Raw genomic sequence first — 22,172 nt, forward strand, 5'->3', positions numbered from 1 at the left:
TAGTGTATTTGAGTGTATTTTGGTGTATTTTAGTGTATTTGAGTGTATTTGAGTGTATTTAGTGTATTTGAGTATATTTTAGTGTATTTGAGTGTATGTGAGTGTATTTTTTTTATATTTGAGTGTATTTAGTATATTTGAGTGTATTTGAGTGTATTTGAGTGTATTTTAGTGTATTTAGTGTATTTTACTGTATTTGAGTGTATTTGAATGTATTTGAGTGTGTTTGAGTGTATTTGAGTGAGTTTGAGTGTATCTGAGTGTATTTAGTGTATTTGAGTGTATTTTAGTGTATTTAGTGTATTTGAGTGTATTTGAGTGTATTTAGTGTATTTGAATGTATTTGAGTGTATTTAGTGTATTTGAGTGTATTTGAGTGTATTTTAGGGTATTTGAGTGTATTTTAGTGTATTTAGTGTATTTGAGTGTATTTGAGTGTATTTGAGTGTATTTTAGGGTATTTAGTCTATTTGAGTGTATTTGAGTGTATTTGAGTGTATTTGAGTGTATTTGAGTGTATTTTAGTGTATTTAGTGTATTTAGTGTACTTGAGTGTATTTTGGTGTATTTGAGTGTATTTAGTGTATTTGAGTGTATTTTGGTGTATTTTAGTGTATTTGAGTGTATTTAGTGTACTTGAGTGTATTTTGGTGTATTTGAGTGTATTTAGTGTATTTGTGTGTATTTTAGTGTATTTGAGTGTATTTGAGTGTATTTAGTGTATTTTAGTGTATTTGAGTGTATTTAGTGTACTTGAGTGTATTTTAGTGTATTTGAGTGTATTTGAGTGTATTTAGTGTACTTGAGTGTATTTTGGTGTATTTTAGTGTATTTGAGTGTATTTAGTGTACTTGAGTGTATTTTGGTGTATTTGAGTGTATTTTGGTGTATTTGGTGTACTTGAGTGTATTTGGTGTACTTGAGTGTATTTTGGTGTATTTGAGTGTATGTAGTGTATTTGAGTGTATTTTAGTCTATTTGAGTGTATTTGAGTGTATGTGAGTGTATTTAGTGTATTTTAGTGTATTTAGTCTATTTGAGTGTATTTGAGTGTATTCGAGTGTATTCGAGTGTATTTAGTCTATTTGAGTGTATTTAGTGTATTTTAGTGTATTTGAGTGTATTTGAGTGTATTTGAGTGTATTTTAGTGTATTTAGTGTATTTTAGTGTATTTTAGTGTATTTGAGTGTATTTTAGTGTATTTAGTGTATTTTAGTGTATTTTAGTGTATTTAGTGTATTTGAGTGTATTTGAATGTATTTGAGTGTGTTTGAGTGTATCTGAGTGTATTTAGTGTATTTGAGTGTATTTTAATGTATTTTAGTGTATTTGAGTGTATTTAGTGTATTTGAGTGTATTTTAGTGTATGTGAGTGTATTTTAGTGTATTTAGTGTATTTAGTGTATTTGAGTGTATTTTGGTTTATTTGAGTGTATGTGAGTGTATTTGAGTGTATTTAGTGTATTTGAGTGTATGTGAGTGTATTTGAGTGTATTTAGTGTATTTGAGTGTATTTAGTGTATTTTCGTGTATGTGAGTGTATTTGAGTGTGTTTGAGTGTATCTGAGTGTATTTAGTGTATGTGAGTGTATTTTAGTGTATTTTAGTGTATTTAGTGTATTTGAGTGTATTTGAGTGTATTTAGTGTATTTGAGTGTATTTTAGTGTATGTGAGTGTATTTTAGTGTATTTAGTGTATTTGAGTGTATTTTAGTGTATTTGAGTGTATTTGAGTGTATTTGAGTGTATTTTAGTGTATGTGAGTGTATTTTAGTGTATTTAGTGTATTTAGTGTATTTGAGTGTATATGAGTGTATTTGAGTGTATGTGAGTGTATTTTGGTTTATTTGAGTGTATGTGAGTGTATTTGAGTGTATTTAGTGTATTTGAGTGTATTTTGGTTTATTTGAGTGTATGTGAGTGTATTTGAGTGTATTTAGTGTATTTGAGTGTATTTTAGTGTATTTGAGTGTATTTGAGTGTATTTTAGTGTATTTGAGTGTATTTGAGTGTATTTAGTGTATTTTCGTGTATTTGAGTGTATTTGAGTGTGTTTGAGTGTATCTGAGTGTATTTAGTGTATTTGAGTGTATTTTAGTGTATTTGAGTGTATTTAGTGTATGTGAGTGTATTTTAGTGTATTTTAGTGTATTTAGTGTATTTGAGTGTATTTTAGTGTATTTAGTGTATTTTAGTGTATGTGAGTGTATTTTAGTGTATTTAGTGTATTTGAGTGTATTTGAGTGTATTTGAGTGTATTTTAGTGTATGTGAGTGTATTTTAGTGTATTTAGTCTATTTGAGTGTATTTGAGTATATTTAGTGTATTTGAGTGTATTTAGTGTATTTTATTGTATTTAGTGTATTTTAGTGTATTTTAGTCTATTTAGTGTATTTGAGTATATTTTAGTCTATTTAGTGTATTTAGTGTATTTGAGTGTATGTGAGTGTATTTAGTGTATTTTAGTGTATTTGAGTGTATGTGAGTGTATTTAGTGTATTTGAGTGTATTCGAGTGTATTTTAGTGTATTTTAGTGTATTTGAGTGTATGTGAGTGTATTTAGTGTATTTTAGTGTATTTTAGTGAATTTGAGTTTATTTTAGTGTATTTGAGTGTATTTAGTGTATTTGAGTGTATTTGAGTGTATTTAGTGTATCTGAGTGTATTTAGTGTATTTTAGTGTATTTTAATGTATTTGAGTGTATTTAGTGTATTTGAGTGTATTTGAGTATATTTTAGTCTGTTTAGTGTATTTGAGTGTATTTGAGTGTATGTGAGTGTAGTTGAGTGTATTTGAATGTATTTGAGTCTATTTAGTGTATTTTAGTGTATTTGAGTGTATTTTAGTGTATTTGAGTGTATTTGAGTCTATTTAGTGTATTTGAGTCTATTTGAGTCTATTTAGTGTATTTAGTGTACTTGAGTGTATTTTGGTGTATTTTGGTGTATTTTAGTGTATTTTAGTGTATTTTAGTGTACTTGAACGTATTTAGTGTACTTGAGTGTATTTTGGTGTATTTGAGTGTATTTGAGTGTATGTGAGTGTATTTGAGTGTATTTAGTGTATTTAGTGTATTCGAGTGTATTTGAGTGTATTGAGTGTATTTTAGTATATTTTAGTGTATTTTGGTGTATTTAGTGTATTTGAGTGTATTTGAGTGTATTTAGTGTATTTGAGTGTATTTGAATGTATTTGAGTGTATTTTATTGTATTTGAGTGTATTCGAGTGTATTTGAGTGTATTTAGTGTATTTTAGTGTATTTTAGTCTATTTAGTGTATTTGAGTATATTTTAGTCCATTTAGTGTATTTAGTGTATTTGAGTGTATGTGAGTGTATTTTAGTGTATTTAGTGTATTTGAGTGTGTTTGAGTGTATTTAGTGTATTTGAGTGTATTTTAGTGTATTTAGTGTATTTGAGTGTATGTGAGTGTATTTTAGTGTATTTTAGTGTATTTAGTGTATTTAGTGTATTTGAGTGTATGTGAGTGTATTTTAGTGTATTTAGTGTATTTGAGTGTATTTAGTGTATTTGAGTGTATGTGAGTGTATTTTAGTGTATTTAGTGTATTTGAGTGTGTTTGAGTGTATGTGAGTGTATTTTAGTGTATTTAGTGTATTTGAGTGTATTTAGTGTATTTGAGTGTATGTGAGTGTATTTTAGTGTATTTAGTGTATTTGAGTGTGTTTGAGTGTATGTGAGTGTATTTTAGTGTATTTAGTGTATTTGAGTGTATGTGAGTGTATTTTAGTGTATTTAGTGTATTTGAGTGTATTTTAGTGTATTTAGTGTATTTAGTGTATTTGAGTGTGTTTGAGTGTATGTGAGTGTATTTTAGTGTATTTAGTGTATTTGAGTGTATGTGAGTGTATTTTAGTGTATTTAGTGTATTTGAGTGTATTTTAGTGTATTTAGTGTATTTCAGTGTATTTTAGTGTATTTAGTGTATTTGAGTGTGTTTGAGTGTATGTGAGTGTATTTTAGTGTATTTAGTGTATTTGAGTGTATTTGAGTGTGTTTGAGTGTATTGAGTGTATTTGAGTGTATTTTAGTGTATTTAGTGTATTTTAGTGTATTTAGTGTATTTAGTGTATTTTAGTGTATTTAGTGTATTTAGTGTATTTCAGTGTATTTTAGTGTATTTAGTGTATTTGAGTGTATTTTAGTGTATTTAGTGTATTTCAGTGTATTTTAGTGTATTTAGTGTATTTGAGTGTGTTTGAGTGTATGTGAGTGTATTTTAGTGTATTTAGTGTATTTGAGTGTATTTTAGTGTATTTAGTGTATTTTAGTGTATTTAGTGTATGTGAGTGTATTTTAGTGTATTTAGTGTATTTAGTGTATTTCAGTGTATTTTAGTGTATTTAGTGTATTTGAGTGTATTTTAGTGTATTTAGTGTATTTCAGTGTATTTTAGTGTATTTAGTGTATTTGAGTGTGTTTGAGTGTATGTGAGTGTATTTTAGTGTATTTAGTGTATTTAGTGTATTTTAGTGTATTTAGTGTATTTAGTGTATTTCAGTGTATTTTAGTGTATTTAGTGTATTTGAGTGTATTTTAGTGTATTTAGTGTATTTCAGTGTATTTTAGTGTATTTAGTGTATTTGAGTGTGTTTGAGTGTATGTGAGTGTATTTTAGTGTATTTAGTGTATTTGAGTGTATTTGAGTGTGTTTGAGTGTATTGAGTGTATTTGAGTGTATTTTAGTGTATTTAGTGTATTTTAGTGTATTTCAGTGTATTTTAGTGTATTTTAGTGTATTTAGTGTATTTTAGTGTATTTTAGTGTATTTCAGTGTATGTGAGTGTATTTTAGTGTATTTGAGTGTGTTTGAGTGTATGTGAGTGTATGTGAGTGTATTTGAGTGTATTTTAGTGTATTTAGTGTATTTTAGTGTATTTGAGTGTATTTTAGTGTATTGAGTGTATTTTAGTGTATTTTAGTGTATTTGAGTGTACTTTAGTGTATTTAGTGTATTTGAGTGTACTTGAGCTCCTTCTACTGGTGATGTTCATTATTCTGTAGTACGTTCAGTCATTTGTCCTTACTTGATGATGTCAGAAACTTGTAGAGTAGAGGTTATGGACTGTTTATGCTTCCTGTTATCTATTTTCAGTTTATAAAGTGGTAATCAGGCCAGTCTGTACCTGTCTCAGTGATGACTCAGAGCTCTGGATTTGTTCATCGTGTAAATGTGTGTAGCACGATATGGCTTGGACTCATGGACCTCTAAGCATTATTCCATCACGTCTGTGAGATCCTGCAGATGGTGTGAAAATGCTTGTTCTGAACGTGTGTCTTCCATTACACATCAGTGTTTAACCCTCTGAGGTGTTTGCAACACGCTCGTAGCTGGACGTATGGAGAAGCTCATAGTTTGATCCATAAAATTCATTATTTGAGAATGACCCTGTAGAAAAGGTCAGGAATGTTCTCATTAAGGTTCTCCTCTCACAGGAGACATCCTCGCTCACAGTACAACATGTCCTCTGAATATTCTACGTATTTACTCATTTAGCAGATAAAGACAATTGAGTTGAGCAGATTAGGTTAAATACCTATGGTGACAGATTGGATCTGAATTTTTACCCTTTTGATTATTAGTTTAGAGCACTGACCACTCACTGATCCCCACTGCTCACACGGTACACGTCCTCAAGTCCAATAGCTGAAGAATAAAATCTGTTCAGCCAGACCAACACATCAGATGGAATCTAACACACTGTGGGCATGTCACATGTCACTTTCAGCAGTAGACACTACATGAAGCACTCTTATTTACAGAGTCTGTTGTCCAGTTGTTGGTCAGACCAGACAATAAATAAGTCAGGTGTAGTTTTGGGTAAGAACGAGCTTCTCTGTCCATGAGCAGATGTTTTGTACTGAAAGGATTGATCTGGAGGCAGTTCTATTCACTGACACCATATATGGGATAGAGGAGTGTACTGGTTTTCTGACCATTGCATCCATTAGCTCCATCTACTGGCGATGTACTATACTGAATATTCATTTATGAGAGCAGAACGTAGTTCATTTTTCATCAATCAATCAATCAATCAATCAATAAATAAATAAATAAATAAAAGATAAATGGGGAAAACCTGTGTGCTCTCTGGTGATAAGTTTTACTGTCTGTTGACCTGAACAAGGTGTCTGAATTTAATAGGTCAGGACACTGACCTGAGAGTGTCATGACAATGATAACCAGTGTTCTCTAAGTCTGTGCAGCAGCACACTATGGCCATTCATACACTGTAGAAGAGCTTATAGCATACAGAGTGAAGAACAGAGAGATGACATGCCATGAATACACTCAGACCATGAACTCGCTATAGGTGTTTGTTTATCTTCTTGGTTGTTTATCCTCCAGGCCTGCAGGTGGTGCTGAAGTCCATAATGAAGGCCATGATCCCTTTGCTTCAGATTGGTGTTTTGCTATTTGTTGCAATCCTCATGTTCGCTATCATTGGCCTTGAGTTCTACTCTGGAAAATTCCACAAAGCCTGTTATGACAATGTCACAGGTAAAGAAAAAAAAAACAATACACACAAACACACACATTTAACACAGCTACAGAAAAAGAAACAATTAGCTAGAAATGATGGTGTGTGTGTGTGTGTTTGTGGTTTTGTAGGAGAGCTTCTTGATGATCAGCTGTGTGGTGATGAGTTACCAGCTCGGGTTTGTCCGTCTGGATCCGTGTGTATTGACAAGTGGCTTGGACCAAATTATGGAATCACGCAGTTCGACAACATTCTGTTCGCTGTGCTCACTGTGTTCCAGTGCATCACCATGGAGGGCTGGACAGACATGCTTTATTATGTAAGGACACACACACACAAACACACAAACACACACACTCAAAGTATCCAATTCAATATTGTGTGTGTGTCTGTGTGTGTGTGTTTCTGTAGAGTAACGATGCTCTAGGAAGCACGTGGAACTGGCTGTACTACGTCCCACTCATTATCATCGGATCTTTCTTCATGCTCAACTTAGTGTTGGGTGTGTTGTCTGGGTAAGTGTGTTTGTTTGTGTGTGTGTGTTTGCATGTTCGTGAAAGTGTAAAGATGTTGTAAGGATATAATTTGTATAGTTTTGTGCATTTGTGAAGACAAAAATCCACACAAATACATAAATACACAAAGGTGTGTGTGTGTGTTTGGGGTCGACAGTGAGTTTGCTAAAGAGAGAGAGCGAGTTGAGAACCGCAGTGAGTTTCTGAAGCTGAGGAGACAGCAGCAGATCGAGAGAGAACTGAATGGATATCTGGAGTGGATATGCAAAGCAGGTATATACAAACACTATACATCTCAACACAATAACACACACTATACACTGTACAACACTACACACTATAATACAACACTATACATCACAACATGACACCACAACACAATAACACAGTACACCACAACACTACACACTACACAATAACACTATACACTACACCATGACACTATACTCTAGACTACATGCTGAACACTACACTCTGAACTACACACTACAATATAACACTACACACTAAAATACACACTACAATATAATACTACACACTAAAATACACACTACAATATAATACTACACACTAAAATACACACTACAGTATAATACTACACACTAAAATACACACTACAATATAACACTACATTCTGAACTACACACTACAATATAACACTACAATATAATACTACACACTAAAATACACACTACAATATAATACTACACACTAAAATACACACTACAGTATAATACTACACACTAAAATACACACTACAATATAACACTACATTCTGAACTACACACTACAATATAACACTACAATATAATACTACACACTAAAATACACACTACAATATAATACTACACACTAAAATACACACTACAGTATAATACTACACACTAAAATACACACTACAATATAACACTACATTCTGAACTACACACTACAATATAACACTACAATATAATACTACACACTAAAATACACACTACAATATGACACTACATTCTGAACTACACACTACAATATAACACTACAATATAATACTACACACTAAAATACACACTACAATATAATACTACACACTAAAATACACACTACAATATAATACTACACACTAAAATACACACTACAATATAATACTACACACTAAAATACACACTACAATATAATACTACACACTAAAATACACACTACAATATAATACTACACACTAAAATACACACTACAATATAATACTACACACTAAAATACACACTACAATATAATACTACACACTAAAATACACACTACAATATAATACTACACACTAAAATACACACTACAATATAATACTACACACTAAAATACACACTACAATATAATACTACACACTAAAATACACACTACAATATAATACTACACACTACAATATAATACTACACACTAAAATACACACTACAATATAATACTACACACTAAAATACACACTACAATATGACACTACATTCTGAACTACACACTACAATATAACACTACAATATAATACTACACACTAAAATACACACTACAATATAATACTACACACTAAAATACACACTACAATATAATACTACACACTAAAATACACACTACAATATAATACTACACACTAAAATACACACTACAATATAATACTACACACTAAAATACACACTACAATATAATACTACACACTAAAATACACACTACAGTATAATACTACACACTAAAATACACACTACAATATAATACTACACACTAAAATACACACTACAATATAATACTACACACTAAACTACACACTACAATATAATACTACACACTAAAATACACACTACAATATAATACTACACACTAAAATACACACTACAATATAATACTACACACTAAAATACACACTACAATATAACACTACACACTAAAATACACACTACAATATAATACTACACACTAAAATAAACACTACAATATAATACTACACACTAAAATACACACTACAATATAATACTACACACTAAAATACACACTACAATATAATACTACACACTAAAATACACACTACAATATAATACTACACACTAAAATACACACTACAATATAATACTACACACTAAAATACACACTACAATATAACACTACACTCTGAACTACACACTACAATATAATACTACACACTAAAATACACACTACAATATAATACTACACACTAAAATACACACTACAATATAATACTACACACTAAAATACACACTACAATATAATACTACACACTAAAATACACACTACAATATAACACGACACACTAAACTACACACTACAATATAACACGACACACTAAACTACACACTACAATATAACACTACACACTAAACTACACACTACAATATAACACGACACACTAAACTACACACTACAATATAACACGACACACTAAACTACACACTACAATATAACACTACACTTTGAACTACACACTACTCTACACTACACTACACTACATTACACTACTCTACACTACACTACACTACACTACACTACACTACACTACACTACACTACAATACACTACACTACTCTACACTACACTACACTACACTACATTACACTACTCTACACTACACTACAATACACTACACTACACTACATTACACTACACTACACTACACTACACTACATTACACTACACTACACTACAATACACTACACTACACTACACCCTACAATACACTACACTACAATACAATACACACTACACTACACTCTACAATACACTACAATAAACACTACTCTACAATACACACTACACTACACACTACATTACAATACACACTACACTACACTACAATACACTACACTACACTACACCCTACAATACACTACACTACAATACAATACACTACATTACACTACTCTACACTACACTACAATACACTACACTACACTACATTACACTACACTACACTACACTACACTACACTACACTACATTACACTACTCTACACTACACTACACTACACTACACTACACTACACTACACTACATTACACTACTCTACACTACACTACACTACACTACACTACACTACATTACACTACTCTACACTACACTACACTACACTACACTACACTACACTACACTACACTACACTACACTACATTACACTACACTACACTACACTACACTACACTACACTACACTACACTACACTACATTACACTACTCTACACTACACTACACTACACTACACTACACTACACTACACTACACTACATTACACTACTCTACACTACACTACACTACACTACACTACACTACACTACACTACACTACACTACACTACATTACACTACACTACACTACACTACACTACTCTACACTACACTACACTACACTACACTACACTACACTACACTACACTACACTACATTACACTACACTACACTACACTACACTACACTACATTACACTACACTACACTACACTACACTACACTACACTACACTACACTACACTACACTACATTACACTACACTACACTACACTACACTACACTACACTACACTACACTACACTACACTACACTACATTACACTACACTACACTACATTACACTACACTACACTACACTACACTACACTACACTACACTACACTACATTACACTACTCTACACTACACTACACTACACTACATTACACTACACTACACTACATTACACTACTCTACACTACACTACACTACACTACTCTACACTACACTACACTACACTACTCTACACTACACTACACTACACTACTCTACACTACACTACACTACACTACACTACACTACACTACTCTACACTACACTACACTACACTACACTACATTACACTACACTACACTACACTACACTACATTACACTACTCTACACTACACTACACTACACTACTCTACACTACACTACACTACTCTACACTACACTACTCTACACTACACTACACTACACTACATTACACTACTCTACACTACACTACACTACACTACACTACACTACACTACACTACATTACACTACTCTACACTACACTACACTACACTACACTACACTACTCTACACTACACTACTCTACACTACACTACACTACACTACACTACACTACACTACTCTACACTACACTACACTACTCTACACTACACTACTCTACACTACACTACACTACACTACACTACACTACACTACACTACACTACACTACACTACACTACACTACACTACACTACACTACTCTACACTACACTACTCTACACTACATTACTCTACACTACATTACTCTACACTACACTACACTACACTACTTTACACTACACTACACTACACTACACTACTCTACACTACACTACACTACTCTACACTACACTACACTACACTACTCTACACTACACTACACTACACTACACTACACTACACTACTCTACACTACATTACTCTACTCTACACTACACTACACTACACTACTCTACTCTACACTACACTACACTACACTACACTACACTACACTACACTACACTACATTACTCTACACTACATTACTCTACACTACACTACACTACACTACACTACACTACTCTACACTACACTACACTACACTACATTACTCTACACTACATTACTCTACACTACACTACACTACACTACACTACATTACTCTACACTACATTACTCTACACTACACTACACTACACTACACTACACTACTCTACACTACATTACTCTACTCTACACTACACTACACTACACTACTCTACTCTACACTACACTACACTACATTACACTACTCTACACTACACTACACTACACTACTCTACACTACACTACACTACACTACTCTACTCTACACTACATTACTCTACACTACACTACACTACACTACATTACACTACTCTACACTACACTACACTACACTACACTACACTACACTACGTTACACTACTCTACACTACACTACACTACACTACACTACTTTACACTACACTACACTACTCTACACTACACTACTCTACACTACATTACTCTACACTACATTACTCTACACTACACTACACTACACTACACTACACTACTCTACACTACACTACACTACACTACTCTACTCTACACTACATTACTCTACACTACACTACACTACACTACATTACACTACTCTACACTACACTACACTACACTACACTACACTACACTACACTACATTACACTACTCTACACTACACTACACTACACTACACTACACTACTTTACACTACATTACTCTACTCTACACTACACTACACTACACTACACTACTCTACACTACATTACTCTACACTACATTACTCTACTCTACACTACACTACACTACACTACTCTACTCTACACTACACTACACTACACTACACTACTCTACACTACATTACTCTACACTACACTACACTACACTACACTACACTACACTACTCTACACTACATTACTCTACACTACACTACACTACACTACACTACACTACACTACTCTACACTACATTACTCTACACTACACTACATTACACTACTCTACACTACACTACTCTACTCTACACTACACTACACTACATTACTCTACACTACACTACATTACACTACTCTACACTACTCTACACTACATTACTCTACACTACTCTACACTACACTACACTACACTACTCTACACTACACTACTCTACACTACACTACACTACACTACACTACACTACATTACACTACACTACACTACACTACACTACACTACTCTACACTACACTACACTACTCTACACTACACTACTCTACACTACACTACTCTACACTACACTACATTACACTACTCTACACTACACTACTCTACACTACACTACACTACACTACACTACACTACTCTACTCTACACTGCATTACTCTACACTACACTACATTACACTACTCTACACTACACTACTCTACACTACATTACTCTACACTACACTACACTACACTACTCTACACTACATTACTCTACACTACACTACACTACACTACACTACATTACTCTACACTACATTACTCTACACTACACTACATTACACTACTCTACACTACACTACTCTACTCTACACTACACTACACTACACTACTCTACACTACATTACTCTACACTACATTACTCTACACTACACTACATTACACTACTCTACACTACACTACTCTACTCTACACTACACTACACTACATTACTCTACACTACACTACTCTACACTACATTACTCTACACTACACTACATTACACTACTCTACACTACTCTACACTACACTACTCTACACTACATTACTCTACACTACTCTACACTACACTACACTACACTACTCTACACTACACTACTCTACACTACACTACACTACACTACACTACACTACACTACATTACACTACACTACACTACACTACACTACACTACTCTACACTACACTACACTACTCTACACTACATTACTCTACACTACTCTACACTACACTACACTACACTACTCTACACTACACTACTCTACACTACACTACACTACACTACACTACATTACACTACACTACACTACACTACACTACACTACTCTACACTACACTACTCTACACTACACTACTCTACACTACATTACTCTACACTACTCTACACTACACTACACTACTCTACACTACACTACTCTACACTACACTACACTACACTACACTACACTACATTACACTACTCTACACTACACTACACTACACTACACTACATTACACTACTCTACACTACACTACACTACACTACATTACACTACTCTACACTACACTACACTACACTACACTACACTACACTACACTACTCTACACTACACTACTCTACACTACACTACATTACACTACTCTACTCTACACTACACTACACTACTTTACACTACACTACTCTACACTACACTACACTACACTACTCTACACTACACTACTCTACACTACACTACTCTACACTACATTACTCTACACTACACTACACTACACTACACTACACTACTCTACACTACACTACACTACTCTACACTACACTACACTACACTACTCTACACTACACTACACTACACTACACTACACTACTCTACACTACATTACTCTACACTACATTACACTACACTACTTTACACTACACTACACTACTCTACACTACACTACACTACACTACACTACACTACACTACACTACACTACTCTACACTACACTACACTACACTACACTACTCTACACTACACTACACTACACTACACTACACTACACTACTCTACACTACACTACTCTACACTACACTACATTACACTACTCTACTCTACACTACACTACACTACTTTACACTACACTACTCTACACTACACTACTCTACACTACACTACTCTACACTACACTACACTACACTACTCTACACTACACTACTCTACACTACACTACACTACACTACACTACTCTACACTACACTACACTACATTACTCTACACTACATTACACTACACTACTTTACACTACACTACACTACACTACACTACATTACACTACTCTACACTACACTACACTACACTACACTACACTACACTACACTACACTACACTACTCTACACTACACTACACTACACTACACTACTCTACACTACACTACACTACACTACACTACACTACACTACTCTACACTACACTACTCTACACTACACTACATTACACTACTCTACTCTACACTACACTACACTACTTTACACTACACTACTCTACACTACACTACTCTACACTACACTACTCTACACTACACTACACTACACTACTCTACACTACACTACTCTACACTACACTACTCTACACTACATTACTCTACACTACACTACACTACACTACACTACACTACACTACTCTACACTACATTACTCTACACTACACTACACTACACTACACTACACTACACTACTCTACACTACATTACTCTACACTACACTACATTACACTACTCTACACTACACTACACTACACTACACTACTCTACACTACACTACTCTACTCTACACTACATTACACTACACTACACTACACTACACTACACTACTCTACACTACACTACACTACTCTACACTACACTACACTACACTACACTACACTACACTACACTACTCTACACTACTCTACACTACACTACACTACATTACACTACACTACACTACACTACTCTACACTACTCTACACTACACTACACTACATTACACTACACTACACTACACTACACTACACTACTCTACACTACTCTACTCTACACTACACTACATTACACTACTCTACACTACACTACACTACACTACACTACACTACATTACACTACTCTACACTACACTACACTACACTACACTACACTACACTACTCTACACTACACTACACTACACTACACTACACTACACTACACTACACTACTCTACACTACACTACTCTACACTACACTACATTACACTACTCTACTCTACACTACACTACACTACTCTACACTACACTACACTACACTACACTACATTACACTACTCTACACTACACTACACTACACTACACTACTTTACACTACACTACTCTACACTACACTACACTACACTACACTACACTACACTACACTACACTACTCTACACTACACTACTCTACACTACACTACTCTACACTACACTACACTACACTACTCTACACTACACTACACTACACTACACTACTCTACACTACACTACTCTACACTACACTACATTACACTACTCTACTCTACACTACACTACACTACACTACTTTACACTACACTACTCTACACTACACTACTCTACACTACACTACACTACACTACTCTACACTACACTACACTACACTACACTACTCTACACTACACTACACTACACTACACTACTCTACACTACACTACTCTACACTACATTACTCTACACTACATTACTCTACACTACACTACACTACACTACACTACACTACACTACACTACTCTACACTACATTACTCTACTCTACACTACACTACTCTACACTACACTACACTACACTACACTACTCTACACTACACTACTCTACACTACACTACACTACACTACACTACACTACACTACTCTACACTACACTACACTACACTACACTACACTACACTACACTACTCTACACTACACTACACTACACTACTCTACACTACACTACACTACACTACACTACACTACACTACTCTACACTACACTACTCTACACTACACTACACTACACTACACTACACTACACTACACTACTCTACACTACACTACACTACACTACACTACACTACACTACTCTACACTACACTACTCTACACTACACTACACTACACTACACTACACTACTCTACACTACACTACACTACACTACACTACTCTACACTACACTACTCTACTCTACACTACATTACTCTACACTACACTACACTACACTACACTACACTACTCTACACTACATTACTCTACTCTACACTACACTACACTACACTACTCTACTCTACTCTACACTACACTACTCTACACTACATTACTCTACACTACTCTACACTACACTACACTACACTACACTACACTACACTACACTACACTACATTACACTACACTACACTACACTACACTACACTACACTACTCTACACTACACTACTCTACTCTACACTACACTACACTACACTACACTACACTACTTTACACTACTCTACACTACACTACACTACACTACACTACACTACACTACATTACACTACTCTACTCTACACTACACTACACTACTTTACACTACACTACTCTACACTACACTACTCTACACTACACTACACTACACTACTCTACACTACACTACTCTACACTACACTACACTACACTACACTACTTTACACTACACTACTCTACACTACACTACTCTACACTACACTACACTACACTACTCTACACTACACTACTCTACACTACACTACACTACACTACTCTACACTACACTACACTACACTACACTACACTACACTACTCTACACTACACTACTCTACACTACATTACTCTACACTACATTACTCTACACTACACTACACTACACTACACTACACTACACTACACTACTCTACACTACATTACTCTACTCTACACTACACTACACTACACTACACTACTCTACTCTACACTACACTACACTACACTACACTACACTACTCTACACTACATTACTCTACTCTACACTACACTACACTACACTACTCTACTCTACACTACACTACACTACACTACTCTACACTACATTACTCTACACTACTCTACACTACACTACACTACTCTACACTACACTACACTACTCTACACTACATTACTCTACACTACATGACTCTACACTACACTACACTACACTACACTACACTACACTACTCTACACTACATTACTCTACTCTACACTACACTACACTACACTACTCTACTCTACACTACACTACTCTACACTACATTACTCTACACTACACTACACTACACTACACTACACTACTCTACACTACATTACTCTACACTACACTACACTACACTACACTACACTACACTACACTACTCTACACTACATTACTCTACACTACACTACATTACACTACTCTACACTACACTACACTACACTACACTACTCTACACTACATTACTCTACTCTACACTACACTACACTACACTACTCTACTCTACACTACACTACACTACACTACACTACTCTACACTACATTACTCTACACTACACTACACTACACTACACTACTCTACACTACATTACTCTACACTACACTACTCTACACTACATTACACTACTCTACACTACATTACTCTACTCTACACTACACTACACTACTCTACACTACATTACTCTACTCTACACTACACTACACTACTCTACTCTACACTACACTACACTACACTACTCTACACTACATTACTCTACACTACTCTACACTACACTACACTACACTACTCTACACTACACTACACTACACTACACTACACTACACTACTCTACACTACACTACTCTACACTACATTACTCTACACTACATGACTCTACACTACACTACACTACACTACACTACACTACACTACTCTACACTACATTACTCTACTCTACACTACACTACACTACACTACTCTACTCTACACTACACTACACTACACTACACTACTCTACACTACATTACTCTACACTACACTACACTACACTACACTACTCTACACTACATTACTCTACACTACACTACACTACACTACACTACACTACTCTACACTACATTACTCTACACTACACTACATTACACTACTCTACACTACACTACACTACATTACACTACTCTACACTACACTACTCTACTCTACACTACACTACACTACTCTACACTACACTACTCTACACTACACTACACTACTCTACACTACTCTACACTACACTACTCTACACTACATTACTCTACACTACATGACTCTACACTACACTACACTACACTACACTACACTACTCTACACTACATTACTCTACACTACACTACATTACACTACTCTACACTACACTACACTACATTACACTACTCTACACTACACTACTCTACTCTACACTACACTACACTACTCTACACTACACTACTCTACACTACACTACACTACTCTACACTACTCTACACTACACTACTCTACACTACATTACTCTACACTACATGACTCTACACTACACTACACTACACTACACTACACTACTCTACACTACATTACTCTACACTACATGACTCTACACTACACTACACTACACTACTCTACACTACACTACACTACACTACACTACACTACACTACTCTACACTACACTACTCTACACTACATTACTCTACACTACATGACTCTACACTACACTACACTACACTACACTACACTACTCTACACTACATTACTCTACTCTACACTACACTACACTACACTACTCTACTCTACACTACACTACACTACACTACACTACACTACTCTACACTACATTACTCTACACTACACTACACTACACTACACTACTCTACACTACATTACTCTACACTACACTACACTACACTACACTACACTACACTACACTACTCTACACTACATTACTCTACACTACACTACACTACACTACTCTACACTACATTACTCTACTCTACACTACACTACACTACACTACTCTACTCTACACTACACTACACTACACTACACTACACTACTCTACACTACATTACTCTACACTACACTACACTACACTACACTACTCTACACTACATTACTCTACTCTACACTACACTACACTACTCTACTCTACACTACACTACACTACTCTACACTACATTACTCTACACTACTCTACACTACACTACACTACACTACTCTACACTACACTACACTACACTACACTACACTACACTACACTACACTACACTACACTACTCTACACTACATGACTCTACACTACACTACACTACACTACACTACACTACACTACACTACTCTACACTACATTACTCTACTCTACACTACACTACACTACACTACTCTACTCTACACTACACTACACTACACTACACTACTCTACACTACATTACTCTACACTACACTACACTACACTACACTACACTACACTACTCTACACTACATTACTCTACACTACACTACACTACATTACTCTACACTACACTACACTACACTACACTACACTACACTACTCTACACTACATTACTCTACACTACACTACATTACACTACTCTACACTACACTACTCTACTCTACACTACACTACACTACTCTACACTACACTACTCTACACTACATTACTCTACACTACACTACATTACACTACTCTACACTACTCTACACTACACTACTCTACACTACATTACTCTACACTACTCTACACTACACTACACTACACTACACTACTCTACACTACACTACACTACACTACACTACACTACACTACACTACTCTACTCTACACTTCTCTTCACTACTCTACTCTACACTACACTACACTACTCTACACTACTCTACTCTACTCTACACTACACTACTTTACACTACTCTACTCTACTCTACACTACACTACACTACACTACACTACTCTACACTACACTACACTACACTACACTACACTACACTACTCTACACTACACTACACTACACTACTCTACACTACACTACACTACACTACTCTACACTACACTACACTACACTACACTACTCTACACTACACTACACTACACTACTCTACACTACACTACACTACACTACTCTACACTACACTACACTACACTACTTTACACTACACTACACTACACTACTCTACTCTACACTACTCTACACTACACTACACTACACTACACTACTCTACTCTACACTACACTACACTACACTACACTACTCTACTCTACACTACACTACACTACACTACACTACACTACACTACTCTACTCTACACTACACTACTCTACTCTACACTACACTACTCTACTCTACACTACTCTACACTACACTACACTACACTACACTACTCTACACTACACTACACTACACTACACTACACTACACTACACTACTCTACTCTACACTACACTACACTACACTACTCTACACTACACTACACTACACTACTCTACACTACACTACACTACACTACACTACTCTACACTACACTACACTACACTACTCTACACTACACTACACTACACTACTCTACACTACACTACACTACACTACTCTACACTACACTACACTACTCTACTCTACACTACACTACACTACTCTACTCTACACTACACTACTCTACACTACACTACACTACTCTACTCTACACTACACTACTCTACTCTACACTACACTACTCTACTCTACACTACACTACACTACACTACTCTACACTACACTACTCTACACTACACTACACCACACTACACTACTCTACACTACACTACTCTACACTACACTACTCTACACTACACTACTCTACACTACACTACTCTACTCTACACTACACTACTCTACTCTACACTACACTACACTACACTACACTACACTACTCTACACTACACTACACTACACTACACTACACTACACTACTCTACTCTACACTACACTACTCTACTCTACTCTACACTACACTACACTACACTACACTACACTACTCTACACTACACTACACTACACTACACTACACTACACTACACTACTCTACACTACACTGCACTACTCTACTCTACTCTACACTACTCTACACTACACTACTCTACTCTACACTACACTACACTACTCTACACTACACTACTCTACACTACACTACACTACACTACACTACACTACACTACACTACACTACACTACTCTACACTACACTACACTACTCTACTCTACTCTACACTACTCTACACTACACTACTCTACTCTACACTACACTACACTACTCTACACTACACTACTCTACTCTACACTACACTACACTACTCTACACTACACTACTCTACACTACACTACACTACACTACACTACACTACTCTACACTACACTAGTCTACACTACACTACACTACTCTACTCTACACTACACTACACTACTCTACACTACACTACTCTACTCTACACTACTCTACACTACACTACACTACACTACACTACACTACTCTACACTACACTACTCTACACTACTCTACACTACTCTACTCTACACTACACTACACTACACTACACTACACTACACTACTCTACACTACACTACTCTACACTACACTACACTACTCTACACTACATTACTCTACACTACACTACTCTACACTACACTACTCTACACTACACTACACTACTCTACACTACATTACTCTACACTACACTACATTACACTACTCCACACTACACTACTCTACTCTACACTACACTACACTACACTACTCTACACTACACTACTCTACTCTACACTACATTACATTACACTACTCTACACTACTCTACACTACACTACTCTACACTACACTACATTACACTACTCTACACTACTCTACACTACACTACTCTACACTACACTACATTACACTACTCCACACTACAC

The 22,172-nt window shown here is 35.2% G+C and overlaps 1 protein-coding gene across 10 annotated transcripts in view; it reads left to right on the plus strand.

Annotated features, from left to right (window-relative positions):
• Positions 1 to 22,172, plus strand: part of cacna1ab (calcium channel, voltage-dependent, P/Q type, alpha 1A subunit, b) — a 101,425-nt gene that overhangs the window by 12,815 nt on the left and 66,438 nt on the right. For all 10 annotated transcript variants that reach the window (XM_058381940.1, XM_058381932.1, XM_058381939.1 and 7 more), the window contains exons 6-9: positions 6,374 to 6,526; positions 6,638 to 6,825; positions 6,918 to 7,021; positions 7,179 to 7,294. In XM_058381940.1, the coding sequence (XP_058237923.1) occupies positions 6,374 to 6,526; positions 6,638 to 6,825; positions 6,918 to 7,021; positions 7,179 to 7,294 (561 nt within the window). The remainder of the gene's footprint in view (positions 1 to 6,373; positions 6,527 to 6,637; positions 6,826 to 6,917; positions 7,022 to 7,178; positions 7,295 to 22,172) is intronic.

The sequence above is a fragment of the Hemibagrus wyckioides genome, linkage group LG27 (genome assembly GCF_019097595.1).
Source record: "Hemibagrus wyckioides isolate EC202008001 linkage group LG27, SWU_Hwy_1.0, whole genome shotgun sequence".
Taxonomy (NCBI): domain Eukaryota; kingdom Metazoa; phylum Chordata; class Actinopteri; order Siluriformes; family Bagridae; genus Hemibagrus; species Hemibagrus wyckioides.